Source organism: Telopea speciosissima, chromosome 8 (assembly GCF_018873765.1).
Source record: "Telopea speciosissima isolate NSW1024214 ecotype Mountain lineage chromosome 8, Tspe_v1, whole genome shotgun sequence".
NCBI lineage: Eukaryota > Viridiplantae > Streptophyta > Magnoliopsida > Proteales > Proteaceae > Telopea > Telopea speciosissima.
In genome coordinates this window covers 1,183,657-1,206,074 of record NC_057923.1, presented here as the reverse complement: position 1 = coordinate 1,206,074, position 22,418 = coordinate 1,183,657, and the positions used below count along the sequence as shown (strand labels likewise).

Here is a 22,418-nt window from a genome sequence, read left to right as displayed (position 1 = left end):
AAACACTGGCTGTAGGGGTTATTTTATGTATGATCCTCTAAATTATTAAGTGAAGTACAACATCATCAGTTTCAGTTTCAGTTTCTGAGTGAGTAGTGTTCCAACTTTCTCTCTCTCCAATTAAGCTAGTTGCTGCTACCTAGTACGTACGTGCTCTCGATCGATCTTCATTCATTCTCTTGGGCTTTTCCTATACTCCTCCTCATCATCATCAATTACTAATTAATTTGAGTCCTCTTCGGATCGATCGGAATCAGTACCTGAATCAGGAAATCAAGTAGTACGTAACTAAAAGAATCGAAGATGAAGAACAGAGCTTCTGTGTTCTTGAAGCAGCTCATCTCTGTGTTGAGCTCCGTGGTGAAGGCCAAATCCTTGGCTCTGAAGAACAAGACGAGCGCCATGAAGAGTCGCCTCATAATCTTATCTTTTTTGAAGAATAAAAAGATCTTGTTGTCTTCCATCACTCACAAGCTCCATGCTTTGGTCCCCCACCACCACCATCAAGCAGCTGGATCAGGCACTGTCGACCAACACGGCAGCTGCAGCTGCGACGTCGTCCAAAACAGCAATAATAATGCCGCCGCCATTGTGCTCTACCATGCAGCTGCGGCGACTAACGAGCTGTCGCACTCCAACTCATCCTACCATCATCCGAGTTGCACCGAGTTGGTGAAGGAGGGACTGGGAGAGGGTGGTGATGATCATGACTACGACGATGATGATGACAAATACCCGGATTTGACGCACTCGTTGTTCGAATCGGAGGCGGAAGGGGAGGATGAGTTGGATCTGGGTGAACCGGGAGGATCGGTCATAGATCTGGTGAGAAACTGCAGGGGAGATCAGGGAGAGAATTTCAAACTTGAAGACGAGATTGATCAAGTTGCCGACTTGTTCATCAGGAGATTCCATCGACAGATGAAAATGCAGAAGCAAGAGTCCTTCAAAAGGTATCGAGAGATGCTCGAGAGAAGCGTCTGATCTCTCATCTCCCCTGAATTTTTAATTAATTAATTAATTAAAGGGAATGCAAATATGCAATGCAATGCTCTATCGAGAGACAGAGAGAGATAGAGAGATGGAGAACTCCAATATTTATATCTTAAGTTAACCCCCAGCCCCAGCCAGCATTAATAATTAATTAGTACGGGCGTAGCACCAAAGCTTGAACGACTTGATTCTCGTTCCTGTGAAGAAAGGAAGAGCAGAAAGAAAGAAAGAAAGAAAAAAAAACAATTAAGAAACAGAGTCGTCTCTCTCTTCCTACTCGAGTCTCCGCCATGACTTTAACTTGGGAGACATCTCTCTGAATAATCGTGCAAGATCCGACCAGGAGGTAGGTTCAATTCCAACTTAAATTTGTTGTTACTCTCTTAATGCCATCAGGTTCTCTTGAATTTGATCATTAATTAGCATTCCCATATATGTATAGGCTCCAAAGCCTCTTATTGTAATTTGGGCTCGTCTGTTTGTAACCAGAGTATATATATACCCTTCAACTAATTCTCTTTATTCTACCAAAAAAAAAAAAAACACCTAATTATCTTTACGGCCAACTATTTCCTGCTATGGATGTATCCTTGATTTGGTTGAAGTTCTGGACACGAAAAGATGACACGGAGAAGAATCAAAGGAAGATGAGGTGTGTCAAAAAAATCCCAACCCTAACCCGCCTTGCCTTGAGCCCGGACAGGGCTGGCCGGGCCTGGGATAAGGAAGGGTCGAACTGGGCCTAGGTTGAGGCCTCGGCCTTGGCAGGGCCAGCCCGACATTGTATTAATGTATTATATAATGTAAATATATATTATATGAAAAGCAGTTTTCTGTTCGAGAGTGTGGTCTATGCCAGTACTCCCATGTGTATTTCTCTCTCCTCCTCAAAGCAAAAGGGCATTGATGTCTTTTCAAATGGAGAGGAGAGAGATAGACTCATAAGAGTGCTGGCATAAGCCAAACTCTCGCACATAGAACTTTTTCTCATATTATATATATTAATATAATACATTAGTATATTATATATTATATAATACATCAAAAAGTGGGTGGGGTTTTGATATAAATTAATATATATCAAGTGGTTTGTGATGACATGATGAGCTTTGTTAATTTCACTATTCAATGGACCATCAAGACCAATCAGAGCCAGGCCGAGCTTGGGAAAACCTTACCAAGGTCAGGCTGGGTTGAAGGTATACTTGGCCATGATAGAGTTGGGCTGGGCTTGGGTTTAGATTAAGGCTCCTAGGGTTGGGCTAGGGTTAAGCCAGACCTGGCCCAGACCAACCCATTGACACCCCTATGTGCAACAAAGTGAACACGAAGTATAGACTTCCGGCCAGTTACATCCTCTTCGGTCCCGGCATCTAGACTTCCTCTTGCCGTATGGTGTATGGTGACTATTAATATGAAAATACATAAATACCTCCATGGTTTAGGTTGTCAGGTCTTACTTTTTCTAATGCCATATACTTATAGTGAGATGACGAATTAACCCCCAGTGTATTAAAGGCAATGGGCATCTTACATTGGAAAGAAAAAGAGGTTGCAACGTCCATTGTAACCACCTCGGTTACAAACAGTTTTTTCCCTCGTAATTTTGAATCTGTATATTTTTGTTGTACTTCAAATAATAAAAAGACATAAAGGCACCTCGATCTCTTCTCTATATCCAGGCTAGATTCTCTTCACCCGCTGTGAAGAAAAACCGTCAACCATCAAGTTTTTGGTCATTAAAAAAAGGGTTAAGTACGCGTATCCCCTGGAATGCATCCAATATTCCTCATACATCTCTAAACTTCTGATAAATCCACGTACCACCCATGCTTTACCCCCTTAACTACATTTAAGTCTACACCATGTGCAAAATGCTAGAAAATGACTAAACTACCATTTCTTTTATCTTGTGTAAAATTTGAAAAGACTTAATTACCTTGGCCTATTTGCTAAATTTTGAAAAGACCAAAATGCCCTCATCTTCCCCAAATCATCTACCACACCACCATCACCACCACCACCACCACCGCCACCTACCATTAACACTATCACCACCGTGAAGCCCCACCTCCAGCACCACCTTCAACTCCTCCACCTTTCCCGGCGCTGCCAAGTCTAGCCGTTTAGTGCACATCTCTCTTTACTCCATCGTTCAGGAGAGCTTCGATCTCTACCGCGATATCTCCGATGGCCTCACGCTTCTCCTCGATAGCTTCTTTCGCTTGCAGTACCAGTCCTGCGTTGATGCCTTCCAGACCTGGATTAAGGTCTCCAAGCAATTCGAAGAGCTTTCCGAATTCTATACCTCGTGCAAGAATATGGGGGTTGGGCGTACCGCCGAGTATCCGAGTGTACAGAAGATCGCCGATGATCTTATAGACGCGTTGCGAGAGTTCCTCAAAGATCAAGCATCTTTCCCTGCTGGGAATCCAAAATCAACGCTCCAGCCCCCTCCCCTGCTTCTCCCTGCACCGCCACAGCCGGGTGAGTCATCGGCATCGAAATCTGGCAGGCTTGAACCTTCTGAGAAGCAGCAATTCGAGACTCCAGAGCCATTAGACGAGGACGAGGATCCGGTCAGTGTGGGCACGAGCCCATCCATCTTTACAGATCAAGACCAATTTGAGAAACAATCCCAATTGGACGATGCTGTGGAGTCGTCGGATGATTCCAGCAGTTTGTTTAGATCTTTAACCATTAATTCCACACAGAGGTCTCATGTACTTGCTGCTTTATAGGTGTAAGTCTTAAAAACAGGGGAAACGAAAAAAAAAACCATCTCATATCTTATCTCTTATGTTCTTCTATTCTTGTATCAGTAGAGTTAGAGGATGGTGGAGTCAGCAGAGGACACATGGAATTAGATTCTCTTTCTTTCTCTCAATCTTAAGGTGTAAACCATTGTATATAATGTGAGCAAATAGTTCTGAAATATTGCATTGTACTTTCCTTTTTGCCTGAGTTTTGAGATGTAATGGGGATGGAGGAGGGCTCAACACCATACAAAGTAACAGTTCAACCAGTACTAGGGGTGTCAAAAAAATCCAACCAGTCGCCGGCGACACTGGTTTCTGTTGAAGGAGACTTAGACTCAGACGTCTCATTCCAGCAGCCCAGCTACAACCCATTCTTACAAGACACGAGTGGTGAAAGAGACACCACCGCTCACGGAGATAACATAGAGACAGCCATCGTCTCGTCGCCGGCGACCCTGGTTTTGCAGAAATCCGACGACTCCACAGCATCGATGTGGGATGTAGAGAATGACCCTTTCGCACTATTGCCTACCCAAACGGATCAAATTTTGGGTAGTTCCACCCGTCAACAGCAACAGTTCCTACGTGAACAGCAGTTGTGGTTACAGCACCAAAACAAAATCCTACCTCTTGAAATAAGTCCTCCTGAATTTTCGGCTGATGTTTTTTATTTTTGTGAACCCAGAAATCGAAATTGGGAACTCGTTTAGACAAGAGATGACGGCATCTATGGCGAAGAAGCCGCCTTTAGGTTTTGGTTTTGCTCCTCGTTATCGCTCTGATTGGGCAAAATCGTTTGAGTACCAGAGGCAGCGTGCGCCACTAATTCCTGGTTTTGAAGTGATGCACGAAGCGGCGGCGGCCGAGGGGGGAGCAATGGGGTGTAGAATAATTGAAAACAGGAGGTGGAGGTGGTGCTGGAGGTGGGGCTTCACGGTGGTGATGGTGTTAATGGTGGGTGATGGTGGTGGTGGTAGATATGTAAAAGAAGATGAGGGCATTTTGGGCTTTTCAAATTTTAACAAATAGATCTGGGCAATTAAGTCTTTTCAAATTTTAGAAAAAAAAACTGAAGAAATGATAGTTTGGTCATTTTATAGTATTTTGCACATGGTGTGGACTTAAATGGCATTAGAGGGGTAAAGTAGGGGTAGTACGTGGAATATTGAGGGGTGGTACGTGGACTTATCAGATGCTTAGGGGGTATGAGGAATATTGGATGCATTATAGGTGGGTAAGTGTACTCTACCCTTAAAAGAATAAAATGAAATAATTATTGCAATTATATTGCATCCCCCTCCCCCCCTTTTATACTAGTTTTGTTTTCCTTGTAAAGAATTGGTGGAAATATCATTACCAAAAAAACAAAAAAAAAAACTGGTGGAAATATGAGTTTACCTCTTTTGATTTGGACTCAAATTTACCAATTGGTTTCAGAGATAAACACACAGGTAGGACGGGCAGGAGACAGTAGAGGATCCAAATTTGATAAGCATTCACCTCCGTTGATTTGAAAGGTATAGCAGACTCTGGTAGTGCAAAATTCGTGAAGCTGGTGTTAAAGCCCAACTGGGTCAGAACTCCTTGGAGAAATGGTCATGCCACACTATCAAAGGCTCTTTTCATATCCAACTTCATTGCAAAAAGATTTTTCATTCCTTTTTTCCTCTTCTTGATGGTAGTGAAACAGTTCATGTGTGGAGAAGATGCCTGAGATTAATCACTCTGGTATGAAGACTGACTGCGAAGGGGCAATGATGCGACTAAGAAAAAGGTTGCAATCTAGTAGCCATGAGTTTAGTGACGATTTTGATGATGGTGCCATAGAGACTAATGGGCCGATAATGCTCAACAGATTCAGGTTCTCCAGTTTTGGGGATGAAGCAAACCAGGGTTATGTTGCAATTGCTAGGAAGTTGTCCTGTGGAGAAAACATAAATGATAAAAGAGTAGAGATCATCCTTTGTTAGGTCCCAAAACTTTTGAAAGAATATTGGTGAGAAATCATCTCGAACTGTAGATTTAAGCAGGGTCATGGCGAAGAGGGTTGTCTTGATCTCATCCTCATTTGGAATGGCACAAAGGGCTTCATTTTCAGTGGGGAGGACGCACAATTCTATGAATTGAAGAAAAATATTGTAGGCTTTATCATCTATCCCTTCTGAGTGGAATATAGGGTGATAATAATCAGCAAACTCATAGTAGACCTCTTGTTCTGTGGAAGTTTTATTCACATGATAAGCTCTTGGTTTTGAGGATTCGATTCTGTTGGCATCGTTGAAGGGTGGACACACGGAAGAATTGGGTGTTTTGGTCCCCGCTTTGAATCCAAAAGACTGACTTTTGGTAGCAGTAATCTTCCTCCATTTTAAGGGCATCTTCAAGATTTGTAATCTCTCTCTCATCACGGATTTGGGAGGCAATTGGGCATGGAAGGGATTGAGGGCAGCTAAGCTCCTCTTTTAAGATCCAAATCCGAGAGTGGAGGTTACCGAAGGTCTGTTTGTTCCATGTGAGGAGAGTTTCTTTGCAGTTGGCAAGCTTAAAAGTTAAGAAATAGGAGGTGGAGCCTTGTTCGAAAAGGCTCCTGTCCTACAATGGCGGGAGCTGGAGTGTCCAGCCCAGCAAAACCACAGCAAAAACAGAGGTGGGGTGGTCATGTCACAGGTGGGTCTCACATGGGCCCCACATGTGAAATGATCACCCCCACCCCCTGTTTTTAGGTGGTTTTGCTGGGTTGGACGCTCCAACTCCCGCCACTACAGGACAGGAGCCAAATCCAGCCTTGTTGCAAATGTACTAGGAGTTAGAGGTTGTCCCAGAATAGTCGCAATGCCGAAGACACATTACCTCGAACCTGAATGGACGCTCCCTTTGCTGATTTTCCTTCGTTGTCTGAGAAGGGGGGTATGGTCACTATCAATGGCCGCCTTGATGAAGACACAAGCATCTGCAAGAAGTTCACGCTATCAAACATTATAGAGGGCCATGTCAAGGTGTATGTGCAAGGGCATCAACTAGGAGGCGTTTTTCATTCTACAGGAGTGGCAGAGTGGTCATTTCAAGGGGTTATGTATGGGCATGTAGGGAAGCGTGACTAAACAACATTATATATGGATCCATATCCTCTACTTCCAAAGTTCATACTTCCATCCTACTTCCGTCGCCTCTTGTTGCGCCACCTGGTCTAACAACCATCCAAGGATTGTTATTTAAAAAATTCAAATTATTTTGAAAAGCACATGAGATCTATTTGAACCACCTTAACCCCCAAACCAACACACCCAACCGGTTCAAAACAAACCAAACCGATTCCATTTCACTCATCTGCCTGGGTTTATGCAAATTCGCAAATCTGAACCTCTCCATTGCTCCCTTCTTCTCTGCCAACGATGCTTCTCCATTGCTCCCTTTTGTGATGCTCAGCGATCAGATCGGCATCGGAAGCCTCAGAGTAAAGATCCCAAGCAGATCAAGTCCCAGGGAACTTGAGAGGCTTACCCTCGTGTTTACAAATAGCGGCATTGATGCAAAGAGTTCCGATGATGTTTAACTAGCTGAAAGGTGAGAAATCGAAGATGCAACCAGGGCGACGGACAGACCATGTAAAGCTGTCCTTTTTCTCGACCTCTTCTGAGAGAATATCCTCTAAAGTGTAGTAGAAATTGGAGGTAGCAGGTGAGGGAGATTGTCGTCGAAGGGAGGATCGTGAGGACAAGCAGTGCCTGAAATAAAATCTTCAAAGGAGCCCAGGTAGTACTTGGCGCCTGTTTGCAAGCATATGTGTTGGAGATTGGGGGCGTTGGGAATCACAGCTCGAAGGACGTTGTGGAACATGGCACCATTGATCTCGCAATTTGCAAACCCAAACCCAACCCAGCATTTCCAAAAATCCAAATCCAAATCCTAACAAAAATGGGTTTCAATCTCCGTTTTTGTTCTCTTTTAGCACCTCTGTTTCTTGTCTTTCCCATTTTTAAGTCTATGCTACAAAAGCTAAATGTGTTCCTCCCATTTTCTCTTTCCATGTTTAATGTTTTAATTTTCTTTAAGGGAATCGACTGAAGAGAAAAAATAAAGATGCTTCTTTCTCCTCTATTTAAGTTCATGATTTGTGGGTTTGAGTTGTTATGGGAGCAGTTGAGTAGAGGAAGGGAAAAGAGGCTTCTGGGTTTCATATTCATGGCTTGGTGGTGTAATAATACTTTGCTTTTGGTACTCAATGCGAGTGAAGAGAGTCATGGCCTTGTACCTGTTAGAAATCTTTGAGACACAGATATTTAGAGATTAGAGCGAAGAGTGATTCTCCCAATTTTGTCCTTTCTCCTCTATTCTTTACTTTTTTTTGTTCACCGTAGCAGGAGACTGTTGAAAATCTAGACCAAATTAAAATTGAAATCTCCTCACCATTCTTTCAATGGAAAACGACCCTATTGTTTTTGTTTTAGGATTTAAAGTCTAACCACAGTGCTCTACTTCTGTGAATTCGGTGGAGAAGCTTTGCAGCAGAGCAGTTGTGAGGGAGGAAGAAAACGATGGCCCAAATCGATTTGAAACCCTATGAGTGTGAGTTTGAGTGAAATGATTTCGGTTTGGTTTATTTTGAACCAGTCGGATGGGGTTGGTTTGGGGTTTAAGGTGGTTCAAGTAGGATGTCATAAAAATTTTAAAATATTTTGAAAATTTTTAATCTCAACCATTGGATAATTGTCAGGCCAAGTGGCGCAATGAGACGTGATGGAAGTAGCATGGAAGTACGAACTTTGGAAGTAGAGGATATGGATCCCATTATATATAGGGGGAAAAAATGTTGATTTTTCATTTTGTAGGAGGGGTGAAACAGTCGTTTCGAGGGGGTTGTCTCTAGGCGTAGGGGCTATGCGACCACACAACATTATACATAGGGAAAAGAATGATACTAATTGTATGACTTAGTGCTCTTTTAAAGTACATTGGACGGTGCACCTCACTTGTGCATTGAATTTTTATCCTCTCAATTGCAATGATCACGTACTGTTTGATATACTTTAAAGATGCACTGGGCATTGCACCACACTTGAGAGCCGCATCAATCCGTGATCTTCATATAAATATGTTTGGGGAAAAAGTACCTGACAAGCTACACGCAACCTGTGCCCAAACACAGGACCATGCAAAATGATCGCATCACCCCTAAAATAAAAAATCCTGCCCTTGTTGCCCTCAGTGCTCACTAGGGCCGCGGTTGTATAGGGGCCACGACCCTTACCTTTTCCCGCCATCTTCACCCTCAGCCAAGGCTACCGACAGATCACAGCCGTATAAAAGGTCGAACGTAGCCAAGTCGGGATTTTGGCGCCAAATTTTCCCGCCAAGCAGCAGCAGCACATGCACGGAACAAAATAGAAGCCAAACGCCTAACCCATATGGCCATATCCCACATTCCCACCCCGTCAGAGTTTAGACCTAAGCCTTTGGTTAGTCTATCATCTTATATCTCAGTACCTGAGCGCCGGCGGGAAAGCCATTCGAGATCTCCGAGGAGCGTTCGAGACACACCTGCTTCGCTCAAATGGTAATCTCGCCCATGTTCTCTGTCGCTTTGTTTCGTCATATTTTTGGAGTTTGCTCTTCTTCTTGTTCTTATCTTTCCCTGTCTCTCTCTTCCCTTAGCCCTAACTTCAGGCTAACGGCGGTTGTCTAATTGTGTATCGACAGGCGGATTCTGAAAACCCATCGACACCCGGTTCCCCCACGTCCGCTGGGTTCAGTACAGACCGTCTCCCTCCCAACACCAGTCGCACCTCTGAAACTTACTCAGATGAGGATGAGGCAGCTGTTGATCCAGAGATCATCAGGGACGAGCCCGAAGACGGCGACGCAGAAGAAGACGAAGGAGAGGATCTCTTCGAAAATTACATGGAGTTAGATTTCTCATTCGTGGCTGAATCCCTTTCTTTTTCTTTTATCCATTGCCATTTTCTTATAAGTGAATTCTCTCTCTTATTCTCTTGTTTATGCTTTTAGGGACTATCGGCCGATGGAAGAGCTGGATCAGTACGAATCAGTTGGACTTGATGATTCAATGGAGGATGAGAGGGATTTGGATCAAATCATGGAGGATAGGAGGGCGGCTGAGATCGAGCTCGACGCTAAAGATGGACGTAAGAGCAACCGGAAGCTCCCTCAGCTTCTGCACGACCAAGGTAAATGTTGTCCCGTAGACTACAGACGTACAATACATGCCCTGTTGGTTGTGTTGTGTTAGAACTGAACGGAAGGTTCCCTAACACCCTTCGTTGTTGCCTTGTCTAAACACTTAAGGGCTATAAATCTGTTAATGAGAAAAATCGTTTCATATCTTGCAACCATAACAGTATCCCCCCTCCATCCAACACACAGACACACAAATGCTTGAAACCTGCAGAGCTTTTGTGTGTTGGTCAGATCCTTATAACTACAAAATCCTGAAGTCCGATCGTTTCGTAGTGAGAATCAAACTGTGTTTGAGATTCTTTATGTGGAGCAAAAAAGGTTGGTAGCAATTGTCCTCTATTTCAACTAACTTCCTTCCTTTTTGGCAAAAAGGTAGGAGCAATGATGGGGCATTAAAATGTTGTTATGATAGGACATAGATCAGCCACTTAATATTGCAAGTTGCACTAGGAGAAAACATTAGGGAGAGTGGAGCATTTTGTTATAAGGTGCTACGGTGCATTCTTTAGGGGGGAAAATTTAGTGTTTACATGGAGACCCACCCAAACAGAATGGTTTTCTCCTAACTTGCAGGGTTTAAGCCTGCATATCATTGCAGCATCCTGGTAAATAAATCTTGATTTTTTCTGAACTTCAAGAGGTTTTTTAATTTCTTCTGCACGATTGAAAATAATTGATGGTTGAATGTATCATTAATCAAGTTTCTTGGAATCTATACTTTCTATTGTTACTAAATCTACAATTGTACTTGGAGTAGAAGTTCTGTTAGAATTGAGTATCTGAGGTGTTTGATCGCAGATACAGACGAGGATGGTAACTATAGGCCTTCAAAAAGGTCTAGGGCTGATTTTAGGCCTCCAAGAGTACCAAGAAGCTATGATGATGCTGATGGAATGCAGAGTTCCCCAGGAAGATCGCAGCGGGGACATTCTAGAGATGATGTTCCAATCACCGATCAGACAGATGATGAGCCCTACGAGGTGTTTGAATATCTTTAGCTCAAAACTTACATTTTCCTTGTGCCACTGATGATGTGTAATGTGGGATCGTCTGATGTGTATTATGTCCATCCTATTTAACTGTATCCACTGTAGGATGAAGATGATGATGATGGAGAGTTTGAGATGTACCGTGTCCAAGGAACTCTAAGAGAGTGGGTTACCAGGGATGAAGTGCGCCGGTTCATCGCCAAGAAATTTAAGGAGTTCTTGCTAACATATGTTAACCCAAAGAATGAGCAAGGGGACTTTGAATATGTACGGCTGATAAATGAGATGGTCTTAGGTGAAACATTCAACTTTTGGCTCTTCATTAGATAATTATTGAAAAGTGTTATGATTTACATGTTGAAATTTTTTTCATGCACATACAGTTACAAATAAACCAAGGGCAGATTTCATCACCTGCATTTAACCTTATTTGTGCTTTTATTTGTCTTTTTCTTTCTCTTCTATTTAGCTGATGGGTGCAGCTTGGAGATTGATTACAAGCAATTCATCTACATTCATCCCAACATTGCTATTTGGCTGGCTGATGCTCCCCAGTCTGTCTTGGAGGTCATGGAAGAAGTTGCTAAAAATGTTGTGTTTGATCTACACCCTAATTACAAGAATATTCATCAAAAGATCTATGTCCGGATAACCAACTTACCGGTATACGATCAGATACGCAACATAAGGTGATGTTGGATATCTCTCCTAGACCATATACACTTGTATCCCTTAATCCATTCCTCAGGTTAACTCACCCTGTATTTTATTTTATGTCTCTGGTGCACTTCAGGCAGATCCATTTGAATACCATGATTCGTATTGGAGGAGTAGTAACCCGACGAACTGGGGTTTTCCCTCAGTTGCAGCAGGTTAAGTATGATTGCAACAAATGTGGTGCAGTTCTTGGGCCATTCTTCCAGAACTCGTATTCAGAAGTCAAGGTGGGATCTTGTCCTGAATGCCAATCTAAAGGTCCATTCACCGTTAACATTGAGCAGGTGAGTTTCCTCAGCTTTTCCATAGAACGCGAACAGGTCAGATAAGTAGCCAATTTGTCTTTCCATGTTCAATGCAGACAATCTACAGGAACTATCAAAAGCTCACCCTTCAGGAAAGCCCTGGAATTGTCCCTGCTGGTAGACTTCCAAGATACAAGGAAGTGATTCTCTTGAATGATCTAATTGACTGTGCACGCCCTGGGGAAGAAATTGTAGAACTCTCCCTATGACTTGTAGTTTATGCTGCTAGGTTTGAGTGAGTGCCACCCTACTCATCCAGACTTTGCAATATCTTGCAGGAGGTCACAGGCATATACACGAACAACTTTGACTTATCTTTAAACACAAAAAATGGGTTTCCTGTTTTTGCCACTGTGGTTGAAGCGAACTACGTCACCAAAAAGCAAGATCTCTTTTCGGCTTACAAACTCACCCAAGAAGACAAAGAAGAGATTGAAAAGTTGGCCAAGGACCCTAGGATTGGAGAAAGGGTTTGTTACTGACTTACCTTTATATCTACTAACTTCTTGGTATGTACTCTCTAGAATTCTGTTAGAGAAAAGCTCTATGACTATTGAACAGATCATATTTTGGTTAATGCTCGATTAGGTTATCAAGTCCATTGCACCATCTATCTATGGCCATGAGGACATAAAAACAGCAATTGCTCTAGCAATGTTTGGAGGTCAGGAAAAGAATGTTGAAGGGAAACATCGGTTGCGAGGAGACATAAATGTACTCCTCCTAGGAGACCCAGGAACGGCCAAGTCACAGTTCCTCAAGTATGAGCACCCTGACTTTGTCTCAACTAGTATATGTTGGTAAGCACTCGACTAATCTTTAAAGTTATTGTTCTAAGGTACGTAGAAAAGACGGGGCAAAGGGCTGTGTATACAACTGGCAAAGGAGCTTCTGCTGTTGGACTAACAGCTGCTGTGCACAAGGACCCTGTCACACGAGAGTGGACCCTTGAAGGAGGAGCCCTTGTCTTAGCTGATAGAGGGATCTGTCTTATTGATGAGTTTGACAAGATGAATGATCAGGACAGGTAAGAACTCTATATATCTTCCTTTTGTCTTTCCAACGTTTTATCAATTATTGAGCACAAAATTTTTCCTCCTTGATCAGAGTGAGTATCCATGAAGCAATGGAACAGCAAAGCATTAGCATATCAAAGGCTGGGATTGTCACGTCTCTACAGGCTCGTTGCTCTGTCATTGCTGCTGCAAATCCAGTTGGAGGAAGGTATGCCACTACCCACACAATTCAATCATGAGGAAATAGCGTGGTATAGTTAGCAATGGAACATTTCATATAATTTGGGGATGAAGTAAGAGTCAACTATCCATAGTGACAGGTCCCTTTCTCTATTCCTGTATTCTTGAGTCACTTTACCACTAACAATACAGAACATCTCTTTCCAGGTATGACTCTTCAAAGACCTTTTCACAAAATGTTGAGCTGACCGATCCAATTGTCTCACGTTTTGATATCCTTTGTGTTGTTAAGGTGATCTTTTATCCAATCTACGAACTTGTTTCATCAACTTCACATATCCAAGAACAACTTTTAACAGAAGATGAAATGCAGGATGTGGTTGATCCAGTCACTGATGAAATGCTTGCCAAATTCGTTGTTGAGAGCCACTTCAAGTCACAGCCCAAAGGAGCTAACATGGATGACAAGTCTGTTAGCAATTCAATAGAAGATCCTCCAGCCTCTGTGAGGCCTGTTGATCCGGAGGTTTCAATCTCAAGCTCTTATCTTGCCTCCTCTAGATCTATTTGATTTTGTGAACTTAATGTAAAAATGGTTTGTGAAATCAGATACTCTCTCAAAATATGCTGAAGAAGTACATAACTTATGCCAAGTTGCATGTGTTTCCAAGATTGCATGATGCTGATTTGGATAAGCTAATGCATGTTTATGCTGAACTGCGTAGAGAGTCTTCGGTATGACTAAATAAATTGTTCCAGTTGTCATAATCCATAAGTTTTTTGCTTCAATTTCTTCATGATAAGGTTTCTTTGTTACTCTGTTATGCTGTATCCAGCATGGACAAGGTGTCCCCATAGCAGTGAGGCACATAGAATCAATGATACGGATGTCAGAAGCGCATGCAAGAATGCACCTTAGACAGCATGTGACGCAGGAAGATGTAGATATGGCAATACGAGTGCTACTTGATTCCTTCATTTCAACACAGAAGTTTGGCGTCCAGAAAGCTCTCCAAAAGGTTAAATTAATTTCTAATATTTATCTTATTATTTTGGGGGATAGTGGCTTGGTGGTTATTGCTTAGTAGATCAAGACACATTAAGAACATCCATAGTCTTTATCTTCATTTCAAGTTTCAACATCCTCCAATTAGCTTTTTTCTGTGCTGCTTGTAAACTTTTTATAAATTTCTCATGCTTGAAAATTTTCTTCTATTATGAAACACCCTAGCAGCTACATATGAATAAATGCTCCAAATTTACAGTGTAGCTATGAACTTGCAATAAATAAATTCACATGAAATTTAAATGTTGTTACAGAGCTTTAGAAAGTACATGACATTCAAAAGGGAGTACAATGACTTCCTCCTCTATCTTCTCCGAGGGCTCGTGAAAGATGCATTGTACTTCGAAGAACTGGTATCTGGGTCGACTGCAGGGCTTAACCAGGTTGAGGTTAAGGTGGAAGAGCTGCGGAACAAGGTAAGAAGAGATGAAGTTACCTTAAGACATGGATGTTGTAGAAATTGTATATGTTTTCTTTTAGGACCCAGTTTTCATTTACCCACTGAGCATGGATTTGAATGATGTCCATAGTGTATAGGGGAACATTTGGGGGGGGGGGGGGGGAGATATTTATGGCCATTGATGGCTGTATGGTTCCTACACCCAGTGCAAGGAAACTTTCTCCTCTTTTCTTTTAACCCTCTTCATTTTGTTGCATATTCAATGGGTGCAGGCACAGGATTATGAAATCTATGATTTGAAGCCCTTTTTCTCCAGCACACAGTTCTCAAGAGCCAACTTTGAGTTGGATGAAGAGCGAAAGATAATAAAACATCATCTTGCAAGATGAGGAAGGACAAGATCTAAACATACAAGTTTTACGTGGAAGATTTTAGTTTCGTGAAGTTCTTCCAATAAAACTCTCATTAAAAGTTTGGGCTTGACAGACTAGGTTGTTGAGAAAAAAGTGCAACCAAAGCTCTCAGACCTGATTAGTTCTGTTGGCTGCTTGAACTCAATCTCACCAGTATCTGGACCAACAGGCTGTTATTCCGGAAGTTGATGCGCAATGACTATACAGTTAATATCTTAATATCATTCATTGCTTGTTAAAGTATAGATTTTGCATTGTTGTGTAGCTGAACTTTATTAAGTGTAATGAGTAATGACTGGCTGTAACGTAACCTATTTTCTATTGCATACTATGGTTGACTGCTACATAGTATTCCCATTGCCGGACCAAGCCCATTGCACAGATCTCTACTTTCCTAAAGTAGTACTTATCCTATCAAGGCTTAACCAGTCGGCTAAGCCTCTGAATTACAAAATAACCAATGTTGGGCGGTTGTCTGCAGGTCCTCAATCCTCTATTGCAATTATAGGGAAGAGAAATGCTTGCACTATAAAAAATCAAGGCTACGGTAATATCCATGAATTTATTTCCCTCCAACGAGGGCTTCAAAAAGATTGAAATCAAACCAATAATAACCTGAATCGAGCAAATGGACAGTTCTCTGAAAACAAAGGAATGAAGCTGGGTTGATCGACGAGAGCTGTTTTGTTCTTTGAGAAAAGAGAAGCAGACGAGTAAAAGATTAGAACGACGGCCACATTGGATCCCACACTTTGCTCTCTTGATCACTACACCCTCATTGTAACGAAATAATTATCTCAAACTCAAAGCCCAAGAACAGGTGATTTTGTATGGAAGCAAACCATGCGAATTGCCAGAAATTCGAGACCGAGACTCTGGCTTACGATCTATACTTATCTTCACTCCCGCCCTGCTCCCTCTCCCCCATCTCTCTGCACACTCTCTTTATTGTTGTCCCACCACTCCAATACACGTGAAACCCCGGTCCCCTTACTACATATCCCTTACTCAAGGATATAAAATGTAGAATCTCGGATTGAGCTTATCAGTGCAGATTTTCAATTTGGATACAGATCAGAATCAATCTCAAAAAACCCCAGAATCGCCTTTCAGTTTTAAAATTTCAATGATTCTAAGTTTTAGATCTATGAATCAGTCATATCGAATCCTTAGGAATCAGGATGGACAACCCCAATTCCAAAACAAATCAGACAGTAAAAAAGCAGCTCAAAATGTGGGAAATGCATTATCCAGACGTGGAGCCTAAGCGACACCGTACGAAAACATACCGGAGATATCTGTTACCCTACCATCAAATATTCTCAAATCACACATAACAACTTAGCCTAACTATTTTAAGAAAATCATATTTTAACTCCAAACCAAATTTCATTGGACATTGGGTTCGAGGATCCCGCACCCCAACCAATTTGAATTGCTTGTTCCCTCTGCCACCCCCTCGCTGAGTTCCAAACCTCACTTTCTGCGCACGCCCCCTGGCCTCCCTCATGGGATGACATCTTGGTGGGCCTATGAGCCCTTGTAAAAAAACTTACCCCTCCCCTTCCCATTCGTTTTACCTAATCAAACCTAAGGGCATTGTTTGTGCCGTGAGTTCCTTACCGATTTATCAATCCACAAGCTGTACTTCAATTACCCATTTATCCGTAATTTCCGATGAACAACTGATAAAATAGAGTAGTGGATCCGAGGAAAAGGGCAAGACAAATCCAAATATGAAATTACTCGTCGCATTCATCGTTAACATTCTGAAACGAAAGCATGATTAGAGACAAACTAAACCGTTTAAGGATCATAAACAAATACTTAAAAAGCGAATACTTCACTTGAAAATTTTCATAGAAAGCTTTCACAATTTCAGTAAAATATTCAGATCTACACCCCCACAAACCAGAAATACCCTTGCCTGTTTCTATTCTACTATCTATTTATCCTTCTGATAGAGACTGAGCTCTATTTACATATGCAGGATTCGGAACTGTCATCCATTAATCCCTACACAAGTCCAAAAAACGTCCCAACTAAACAAAAACCCACCAAAAAAAGATCATACTTCATAGAGCAGACTATCTGTAAACTGTAAGACCATCTACTTCTTGGGTGACTTCTTGGGCGATTTGGGTTCCGCAGCAGCATTTTCGTCCTTCTGTGTCCTCTTGGGCAGGAGGACTTGGTGGATGTTAGGGAGGACACCACCATGAGCAATGGTTACACCAGCCAACAATTTCCCAAGTTCTTCATCGTTTCTCACGGCCAGAAGAACGTGACGAGGGATGATACGGGTCTTCTTGTTGTCACGAGCGGCATTTCCCGCTAGCTCCAAAACCTATCCGCGGAAGAAGAAATGAAAAGATATTAAGATAAAACATACTAAAAACACAAGGGGGAATTAGAGAGAGGGAATAAGATGACAATGCAAGAAGCAGAAGGAGCTTGCATATGTTTCTACATTCGAAAGAGAGAGAGAGAGAGAGAAGAAGAAGAAGAAGAAGAAGAAACCTCAGCAGCCAAGTACTCAAGGACGGCGGCCAAGTAGATAGGAGCACCAATGCCGAGCCTCTGAGCATATCTGCCCTTCTTCAAGAACCTAGCAATCCTTCCAACAGGGAATTGGAGCCCCGCCTTCACCGACTTGGTAACAGGCTTCCTCTTCGCCGCACCTTTCCTGCCTCCGCTTGGCTTCGCCGTCTTACCGCCCTCCATTTCCACTCTCTCCCTTCCAAATTCAAACTAAAAGCTTCAACAAATGATCCCTTTCCCTGTCCCTTTCCCTTTCCCTTTCCTCTTCGGTTCTTGACTTTTGTGACGAGAGTTGCTGGGCGGGATTGCTAAAAACATCTTTGGACCGTGACTATTTATAAAGAAATAGCGATCCGTGTCTTACGAGATCTCAACCGTTGACGTCAAATATGTTGAGTTCACGATCTATGCCTCTCTGTCTCCGCCAATAGGATTTCGTTATTCTTAAGCCCAACATAACTGTGCCTTAGTTGGATATAAATTTGATAGAAAAAGAAATGATAAATTCAAAACTAAGTGGAGATAATATATAAATCAATCATTTTGTAACCATGCTTTTTTGTTTTATTATTATTAATTTTTTTGTTATTGTCTTTCAAACATAGCCTTGGGTTGAGTTTGGTTGTAATTAAAAGAAACGAAAATGGTACATAAATCCTACATTTTCTTGGATTTTTATATTTTGGGAAAATTACAACATTAGTCAGAAATGGGTTTTGTTTACAAAATTAACCAAGCAACCCTTATTTTAACGAATATAACAAAACCAAATTTGGTATTATAAAAATGGGAAAAAGATCTCTGTCCGAGAGTGTGGCCTATGCCAGCACTTCCATGAGTCTATTTCTCTCCTCCCCAAGTGAAAAGACACCTCTGCCACCTTGTTTTAAGGAGGAGAGAGATAGACTCATGGGAGTGCTAGCGTAGGCCACACTCCCATACTAAAAACTGCTTCCCTATAAAAATACCCAAACCAATATTTCATTTGTACGCCTACGAATTGATCACTTTTACCCTTCGAAAACTCATTCACCTCAGTACCCTCTTCTCTGCCTCACCATCTTACACTTTTCTCCAACGAACTAACATCAAAGTGAAGAATGCTAGATTTTAAGGGTACTTTTTCAGTACTTATCTTTCTCACTATTTTTTTACTGTTGGAGTATGTCCATCAAACCCGAATTTGATTTGAATAAATAAATTTAATTTCTATTATTGTATGAATTCAATTACGGGCTTATAAGATTGTTACATGGGTTTTCACCTAAAACAGTTCTTGACCAGGAATAGGATTGGACGTCATGTTCATATGATGCATAAATGCTGATTTCAGGGCATAAATGCATGTGTATAGAAAAGAATCAGGTATAATTCTCACATGTATTACTGTATGTGGTATTAGGATGAGATGCATACCCCTCACCAATTGACCCTTTGGCCTAAGAGATCTTAATCATTACGATGTACATTACAGGTTCTGGTACACCAATGGTTGATGTCATGTGGACTATATATTGGTGTGTTGGATTCATGATTCCGCATCGTGAATGAAAGAGATGCTAGCTCGATATGGAATCCATTATCCTTGATTGAGTAATATCAGCAAAAGAGAAAGTCTATGATCAATCGGATTGGAATATGGATCCATTGGCATTTTTATGAATTATTTTCTTATTATCGAATATATATTATTATATTATTTCAACGATGTTTGATCGTGTTTTTGATGTCCAATTGTGACCACAGAATCTCTGATAATGACTGAAAGACATATATGATGAATTGGGGTTTGATAGTAATTAATTATATGCTCTATACTTCCTCATGAGATATTGTTCAATAGAGGATCTCTTATATGCAAAATAAAGAGTTTAATTATGCATAACACTTATTGGAAGAATACAATAGGTTGGTTATCTTTTTAATTATAGTAATTTTATTTGATAAAATTATCAAATGTAACTATAATTATAACGATATCAAAACCCTTTTTAGATTCTACCTTTTCCCATTTTAAAAGCAAGATAGATTGCAAGCAAAGTAATTTCACTAACAAGAATCCCAAATAGTCTAAGAAACTAAAAGTTAGGATTCCATTCAACCCTAAGGCCCCGTTTATTTGGCAAAATGGGTTGTCAATAGATTGTCATCTTTGGTTCTCTTTGATTAGATTTTGTTTTCATTTTGTCTTAAAATAAGTAAATGCAATAGGTTTTATGCACGAGCGTTTATGTATATGATCGTGCCTTTAATGTTGGATGGGGGAGAGAGGGGTATGTTTAATTACACTTCTGCCCCCCCTCCCCATCCAATAGTTGAAAGACACGATTGTGCACATGCATGACCGTGCATAAAAACTGGGTCCAAAGTTAACTAGTAGTTTTTGGTCAACATATCAATTTTCTTTGTGAAGGATATTATTGGTATTAATAACGTTCTTAAAATTACGCTACCTCAAACTTGGAGAAGATGCTGAAGTTTTTTGTAAGAGGGTTTTTTGTTTCAATCATAGTTTAACATCTCGACAATATCTTGGCGAGATCTTGACCTGGTCGAGACGAAACTATATACACAATGTTTCAACCGAGATTTGGGTCTATTTGAACCAATCTTACCAAAATGACATAAAACCATATATATAAAGACCAAATCTCATGAGTTCATTTCAAAATCATTTAGTCTGTTTCGTGGGTTTCTACCTGGAGACGGGGGAAAACTCTGAAATTTTGATTATTTTGCCATAACACCACTCAATTCTACCTGGATACACTAATGGGGGTTTCTACCTGGAGAAAGGGGAAAACCCTGAAATTTTGATTATTTGGCCATATTTCCAGTCAATCCTACCTAGATACACTATTGGAGATTGACACATTATTACTCAAAGAGATCAATTGTTGTTTATTGAGGAATATTTTGCTACATTCAACTATTTTTTGTAAACGTACTATTCCCCATAACTATATTTTGAAAAAAAACTATGTATTATTCACTGTAATTAGGTGTCTATATAATATGCATTGTTCTCTGTACTTTATAATCTCTACTTCAAGTTTTTAACTGTTTCTTAAAAAAAACTATCCAATAGTATGTGTCTTTATCCATTATTGTATGATTTACTTGCCAATTATATCTCATAGCACTCAAACAATGTAGAATAACCAATATTACATAAGGTTCGTCGAAATCTTGAGATTTTGATTGTCTCAACTTGGTTGAGACATTGAAACAAGACGAGTTTTTGAACTATAGTTTCAACAACCTCAACAATGGAATTGGCAACCCCGAGAATATCAGGAGGCCCACTATCAACAAGTGTAATGTTCACATAATTGAAGATATCTTGGTATTGTTCTTGATCAGGACATCGTGGACTCAAAGGGACACTTACTCTTTGGATAAGCGATGAAACAAATTGAATCTTCTATGTGAAAGCAATCTTGCATAGCTCACATCTTCTTCTTCTTCAAAGTTTGCGGGTTTGTAGGGCAGAGTAGGGAGGGAGGAAGGATAGGGCCACATTTGCAAAGAGGAGGGGTGGGGATGGGTTTACAGGGATCAAGGATAGGGTCAGGGAAATGGGTGTTGCAAAGGAGGCAGGGGTGGGGTGGGGTGGGGGTGGGGGTGGGGGTGGGGTGAGGCGGGGAAGGGAGTTGTGTAGGGACCAGGCTGCAAAATCAAAATCAAAATTCAACCAAAGAAAGCCCTAAGCGTACCTTCGGCCAAATTGAACATAAGCCTATCTAGACCCGGTCCGTTTTGTTCAAGGGAAATTATCAACGACAACCCCCTATGATAGTCCATTAAATTAATGCAACCCCACTAAAGGCCATAATTGAACAAGGGGTTAACTAAGTTGAATGCAAATGATTAAAACTACCTTTACCCACTAGCATCTGTTAGGCCATTGGATGAAATGGAAGGCATCTCAACCATTCAATCAATCCACAAGTGTATCTCCCTCTTTTGCCGCCACTCCTGGTCTCTCTCTCTCTCTCTCAACCTATCCACTCTTGTGCCCACATGCTGCAAGCCTACAACTGACCGGAGAACAGGTTTGGCATCCCCCACCATCCCCCACCTTCTTCCCCTGGCTTGTTAGAACAGAGTCTACGGTTTTCCTTTTTAAAAAAAAAAAAGAATTTCTGCAACTTACTGTCTCCCTCTCTCTCTCGCGCAGTCCGTCTCTGAGGCTTAGGCATCTAGGGTTAGGGTTTTGTAACCATAAGCTGATCCGTTAATCAGATTCAGTCAATATTTAGAGTTTTCAAGGACACCTTAGGAGGGGAACTCGACCATAAATTAGGGCCATTCTGAGGTCTCCTTGTGCTTCTACTTTAAAATCTCTTATTTGCAGAAAACTTCGATTTCAGAATTTTGGTTTTCAAAATTAGTTTTATCCTAGCCACTTGATCGATCTAATTGTTTGGGGGGTTTGGATTAGATTGCTGAAATGGAGAATAACCTGTCTTGTACCTCCTGCGATTAATAAGATTCTGAAAGTCATTTTAGGTGATGAGAGAGATCATTAGAAGTATGAGCAGAGCTGTAGAAGCTACAAGTTTTCTAACATCTTGTAAAATCAAGCAAATGATTCAGGCATGTATTTTCCTTGCAAATCCGAGAGCCATCTCTTAACATCTTCAGACAAAATGACCAATAGATCGAAGAGAATCAAAAGAAGACGGTGTTTAGAAGAAGAAGTGAAGTCCACGTCTCTGTTACACTCTGCAAGCTCTTTCTGTAAGCGTGCGAAGTCCACCATCGTCGAAAGATTTTCTTCAAAGGCGGTACTAGAGAATCGAGAGAAAGAGGGCTGGAGTGGGTGGTGGTGGTGGTGGTGG

General features: G+C 41.3%; 3 protein-coding genes across 3 annotated transcripts; 2 read left to right on the top strand and 1 right to left on the bottom strand.

Moving 5' to 3' along the window:
- Positions 1–298: 298 nt before the first annotated feature.
- LOC122671091 lies at positions 299–21,589 on the top strand. The gene is made up of 2 exons (XM_043868187.1): positions 299–985; positions 21,557–21,589. Exon 1 carries the CDS (start codon positions 304–306, stop codon positions 982–984), a length of 681 nt encoding a protein of 226 aa, XP_043724122.1. The 5' UTR covers positions 299–303; the 3' UTR covers position 985; positions 21,557–21,589.
- LOC122671502 (DNA replication licensing factor MCM2) lies at positions 9,204–15,339 on the top strand. The gene is made up of 18 exons (XM_043868752.1): positions 9,204–9,306; positions 9,450–9,655; positions 9,759–9,937; positions 10,746–10,927; positions 11,042–11,231; positions 11,406–11,625; positions 11,730–11,937; positions 12,015–12,149; positions 12,237–12,428; positions 12,547–12,719; positions 12,797–12,985; positions 13,066–13,182; positions 13,362–13,446; positions 13,528–13,680; positions 13,764–13,889; positions 13,991–14,173; positions 14,475–14,636; positions 14,893–15,339. The coding sequence occupies exons 1-18, from the start codon at positions 9,304–9,306 to the stop codon at positions 15,007–15,009; spliced, it is 2,820 nt and encodes a 939-aa protein (XP_043724687.1). The 5' UTR covers positions 9,204–9,303; the 3' UTR covers positions 15,010–15,339.
- Positions 16,892–17,819, bottom strand: LOC122671501 (histone H2A-like). Its single transcript, XM_043868751.1, has 2 exons — positions 17,554–17,819; positions 16,892–17,380 (listed from the first exon to the last, which is right to left on the bottom strand). The coding sequence occupies exons 1-2, from the start codon at positions 17,755–17,757 to the stop codon at positions 17,144–17,146; spliced, it is 441 nt and encodes a 146-aa protein (XP_043724686.1). The 5' UTR covers positions 17,758–17,819; the 3' UTR covers positions 16,892–17,143.
- Positions 21,590–22,418: the final 829 nt, after the last annotated feature.

Excerpts from the sequence above, each read along its gene's own strand:
- LOC122671091 (XM_043868187.1), top strand. The coding sequence starts at position 304 with ATGAAGAACAGAGCTTCTGTGTTCTTGAAGCAGCTCATCTCTGTGTTG.
- LOC122671502 (XM_043868752.1), top strand. Across the intron at positions 12,429-12,546 it reads ACCCTAGGATTGGAGAAAGG|GTTATCAAGTCCATTGCACC; the intron begins GTTTGTTACTGA and ends ATGCTCGATTAG. Across the intron at positions 13,681-13,763 it reads TGAGGCCTGTTGATCCGGAG|ATACTCTCTCAAAATATGCT; the intron begins GTTTCAATCTCA and ends TTGTGAAATCAG.
- LOC122671501 (XM_043868751.1), bottom strand. The coding sequence starts at position 17,757 with ATGGAGGGCGGTAAGACGGCGAAGCCAAGCGGAGGCAGGAAAGGTGCG. Across the intron at positions 17,381-17,553 it reads TTGAGTACTTGGCTGCTGAG|GTTTTGGAGCTAGCGGGAAA; the intron begins GTTTCTTCTTCT and ends TTCCGCGGATAG.